At 41.8% G+C, this 4,761-nt stretch overlaps 1 protein-coding gene across 1 annotated transcript; it reads left to right on the top strand.

The window, feature by feature from the left end:
* The first annotated feature begins 1,060 nt into the window (after positions 1-1,060).
* LOC308702940 (uncharacterized protein) lies at positions 1,061-4,531 on the top strand. Its single transcript, XM_081386129.1, has one exon. It carries the CDS (start codon positions 1,416-1,418, stop codon positions 3,255-3,257), a length of 1,842 nt encoding a protein of 613 aa, XP_081242255.1. The 5' UTR covers positions 1,061-1,415; the 3' UTR covers positions 3,258-4,531.
* Positions 4,532-4,761: the final 230 nt, after the last annotated feature.

Raw genomic sequence — 4,761 nt, 5'->3', positions numbered from 1 at the left:
CTCCAAAAGCCAATAATCAAATTATATCATGATTATGCGCATGTATCGGCTACAAAAACAGCACAGTTGATACAAAAACAGTTTTGGTGGCAAGGAATGACAGCTGACATTGAAAGATGGTGCTATGCCTGTCTGGTGTGTGCGACAATTAACCAGGGAAAGCTAGGCCGAACTAACCTACGCAGACCAGAACCACCAAAAGGGCCCTGGGAGTCCTTACAATTGGATTTCATTGGTCCGCTTCCCAGTGCCAAGGGAGGGTATCGCTATTGCCTCGTGATAATTGATAAATTCTCAAAATGGGTTGAAACAATTCCCACGCGCAATAATACAGCAAACACCGTGGCACGTGTGATGGCGAACCAAATCATCCCTCTTTGGGGAGCGCCCACTCAAATTGAATCAGATCAGGGGACTCACTTTACTGGACAAGTCATGAAAAATATGTGCAAAATGCTGAACATCAAGCAAAAATTTCACATCCCATACAGGCCGCAAAGCTCTGGTATGGTTGAACGTGCGAACCGCACCATCAAAGAAAATATTGCTAAGCAAATAGCTCAACACCAAAACAGGTGGATTGATGCTTTACCCACCGTTCTGACTGTGCTGCGAGCAACCCCATCAAAAGCTACAGGCATCAGCCCATATGAGCTTATGACTGGAAGGGTGATGAAGTTACCCATTGATCCAGAAATTTCCCCAGCAGACCTGGGCCCCCTCATGCTCGCAACTCAGCAGACGGTGTTGGTGCAATTGCAAGAAAGGTTGAAAGTGCTGCACGCCCAGGCTGGACTGAAACAACAGCAGTCAGACCTGACAAATGATGCACAATTTAACCCAACCTCTGAAACAACATTTTCAGAAGGAGACATTGTGATGGTACGCGTTTTTGTAAAGCAAAACGCATTTTCCCCTAGATGGCACGGGCCCTATGAAATTAAAGCTGTTTGCAACAGTTGTGTGGCCGTGACCATCAGAGGAAAATTAAGATGGTACCACATGTCCCAGTGTAAACGGTTCAAAGGTTCATTGAATTAATTATGATCTTTTTCCTTCATAGGACAGTCATCGCAATTCCATGGAGGCCAGATGCCAGGACGGTGTCCGGACCCGCCTGCATCGAATTGGGACAACGAGTCACACTTACACACACCTTAGGATGCGGTAGATGGGTATGGAAATATATCAAGGGGCCATCCACATCATACATTCCAGTCACATACAAAGAAATAGTCACATGGCCTCCCGGATTAGCACCGGAACCAAATTGTGTAACAAAAATATGCTGTAAGACAGGTTCTACCCATCTTCCAGACAAAAACCTCACAAGCTACACACGCGCACCAAAATTTCACCACAACATTACCGCCTGGTACCAACTCGAAGAATTTCCAGATTCAAATATTGGTAACATGCACACACTATATGAAAATAACAACCATGGAGGAGATCCAAAAAAATGTTATTCCACTAAGGACCTCCAACCAACCACATATAGGTGCACACACACTACAACACATAACAATACACATTTAAAGTTTACTGAACTTCTTTTCAATCTAACAAATAAGGTATCGAACAATAATTTGAAAACATTTGTTTGGACTGGCCGAAAAGAAGGAACATACTGTGTGGGAAAATGTGAGGCAAATATGGATAATTATACTAGCCCTCACAATTGTTCATGGACTTTACACCATTGCTTTAACTTAACCACATGCGGTTACAAAAAGCCCACACAGTGTCCGAAATTGTATACCACCCCTCCAGGTGGCATAATCAAAGGAAATGTAAATAAGACTTTACTACATGATGTCAATCTTGTGATAACACATGTCACGTATAACATCTCCAATGTGTTATCTGCTTATGTAAAACACTGCAACTTTAATGATAAGACGTATACATGGCTACAGTCACGCATCGATGATTTAATTTCTGATTACAAAAACAGACTTGCAGTTCAAATTCCATCTGCTCGTACCAAACGAGACCTGTTTGGAAATATAGCAGGCCTTTTTGGCTCAGTTAATTCTATATCCAACACTTACAAAATAACAGGTCAATCTCAATATTCAACTTGGTTGGCAAATCAGGTAGCTACTGGTTTTCAACACATCACCAATAGTAACGAAAACATTATCAAAGCGGTCAAATCTGAGGCGCAGGCGCTTCTGACGACCAGTCAATCAATTTTCAATCAGACCCGTACCATCGAGCACGACTTAGCCTGTAGATTGTATGCACAAGATCTGTTTACTGCAGCAAGACAAGAGATTTTAGATCTTCGTCTCCATAAAACACCTAGACATGTTTTAAATGATCTTATTGAAATTTTAGATCTACATAGATGGCTTGCATCAGAAAGAATGAAAAATATTAAGTATTCTGAATTACTATCAACCTTAATGATGTATACTGGAAATGAATGTACTGGCTGTATTGGGTTCTTTGCCACTTTCCCTCTAATTCACCCAGACCAAATTTATCTAAATTCCACTACCATACGCTCTATTGGCGTGGTAGTGAGGGATCAAATCATTAAATGGGATCATCTGACGGGATATATGACTTTGAAGGGCACTGAAACCTTGTTTACCACTCGCACCTGTTGTCATGAGACATCCAGTTACATTATCTGTACCTGCAACACTTTACAACCCTTTTCTTCCAATGATTCTAAGCTCATTAACGTTCAGTCATTGCATGGTCATTCTGATGCTGTTCAAGTGTCTCACACACAGTGGTGCGTCGTCAGTGAGATGAATTCCTTCTCCTATGGAGGTCTGACCTGCCCTGCGAACCACACGTTCTGTCTGGAAGTGAAAGAGGACTTTTCAATGGGTCAGATAAACATCCTGGGGAGGGTACCGATGGACGTGGACGTTTCTCCCTGGTGGGAGGACACTTTCTATGAACAGAGCACTCAAGCTTTGGTCAAAACAATGGACTTGGTGCAAGAAATCATCTTACAGACTGAGTACCATCTCAACCAAGCGCAAGTGGAAGCGAATCTGGCGAGAAAGACTGCAGAAATCCTGTCCAGCTCCTCTACCCGCTCAGCAAGGTATGCTTATACCTGGTGGGACTGGACGTTCCGTGGATGTGTCCTCGCCAGTGTGCTCATCTTCTTATTCACACTCTGCCAGTGCTGCTACTTCAGATGCCTTCTCCGCACAATGCGCACTTCAACGAACGTGGCCATTGCGCTCAGTCCATTACAGATACCAGCCCTACGGAAATTGCAACCATAAGCGGACTTCATCAAATTTTGGCCCCTCAGGGACTGATCTAAATCTGCCCCAAGGGGCCAGGGGCGGAAACTGTAAGGATGGACTTCTACTAAGACTGAATTCAAGAATTCTAACCTGCTATAAAACAATAAAACTCACTAATCTGAAGAAGAGATCTATGGGACAGAGAGCACAACAAAACTTCTCCAATCTCGTCTCTTCCCCCCATGCTGAGTTCCTGACTCCTCACACTATCTGATCCCCTCCAGGTCTCATTCAGTCATGCAAAACACACACCTACTGTCTCCAGTTGTTTTATGAGAGGTCAAAGTAAATGCTTTTGGTGCGAATGGTAAAGAAGGTTCATTCCCGCAGCAGCAGAACAGTCAGAAAAAGAAAACAATGCCGGTTCTTCTGTTGTGGGAGATGCCCCAATAAAGATCGTTGATAACATTTGTATTTATCCCCCAAACTCAGGCGTGACCACTTGGGCACGAGAAAGGGTCCAGCAAAAGCTGAATAAATATTTGGGTGCTAGATGTTTATTGTTCTTTTGTTCCACTGGGGTATTTAAAGGGGATTGGCAAACCACTCAGGGAAGCATCTGTAAACAGAACTTCCCACACTGTTGCTGTGTGTCTCTATTGCCAGGTATGCTGACTCTTTTAAACTATTTTTGATATTGCATTTTGAATTATGTTTGTACTTTATGCTGATCAGTTATGTATTGTGTATTCTGTTTAATCCTTTTTAATTGATGCTTAATCCTGCCTGGCAAAATAAATGTTACATCTTGATTTATTCTGAAGTATTCTGAAATCATTATTTTAATGTATTAAGGAGGCTGGTGCTACCGCAAATCTTAGTTAAGGTAGGTCAAACTAAAGGCGCATGTATACGGAGCAGTAGGCACGTAAACTGAAGACCTTTTGATTTCTGTCTATCACTGATTTAGCAAGTTGTATGGAAATGGCTAAAATAAACTACACTTTTTTGTACAAGTGAGCAGTAGGCAACTGACTTAAGAGGTATTAGCTAACCCTACATCCACTGACTAAAATCAGAATTAGCAAGTTTGTGTCCGTGAGAAACACGATCCGGCCGACGTGATCTCTATGCGGCATTGGGTCCATAATTAATTAATAACTGAAAGTATGGAAGGTCAAGAATAATAAAAGATCTAAATTAAATCACAATTCATATTTTGATCAGCTGTTAAGAGAGAAAATCAATAAATACGAAGAGTCATTTAAATTTGGAGTCAGATTAAATTATTCATGGAGTCAAAATTAAAATTGGAAATCAACTGTTTAATAAATTAAAGTAAATTTTCAGAAGCGCCCGAAAAGACATACACGCTGCATTGCCTTCGACCAAGACATCGGACACCGTCATTGGGCCGGTGATTGGAGCTTACAAGCGCCTGTTAGTATCAGAGTGAGCTCCTGGCTGTCTGTGTTCATCCACATTTAACAAATTTGAGCATTCCTCATTCAATAATATTTCAAATCTGTTCTTAAGATGA

Source organism: Scardinius erythrophthalmus (assembly GCF_964197995.2).
Source record: "Scardinius erythrophthalmus genome assembly, chromosome: 15".
NCBI classification, from domain to species: domain Eukaryota; kingdom Metazoa; phylum Chordata; class Actinopteri; order Cypriniformes; family Leuciscidae; genus Scardinius; species Scardinius erythrophthalmus.
The sequence above is the reverse complement of the archived record's forward strand: the minus strand, read 5'-3'. Positions and strand labels throughout refer to the sequence as shown.

Excerpts from the sequence above, each read along its gene's own strand:
- LOC308702940 (XM_081386129.1), top strand. The coding sequence starts at position 1,416 with ATGCACACACTATATGAAAATAACAACCATGGAGGAGATCCAAAAAAA.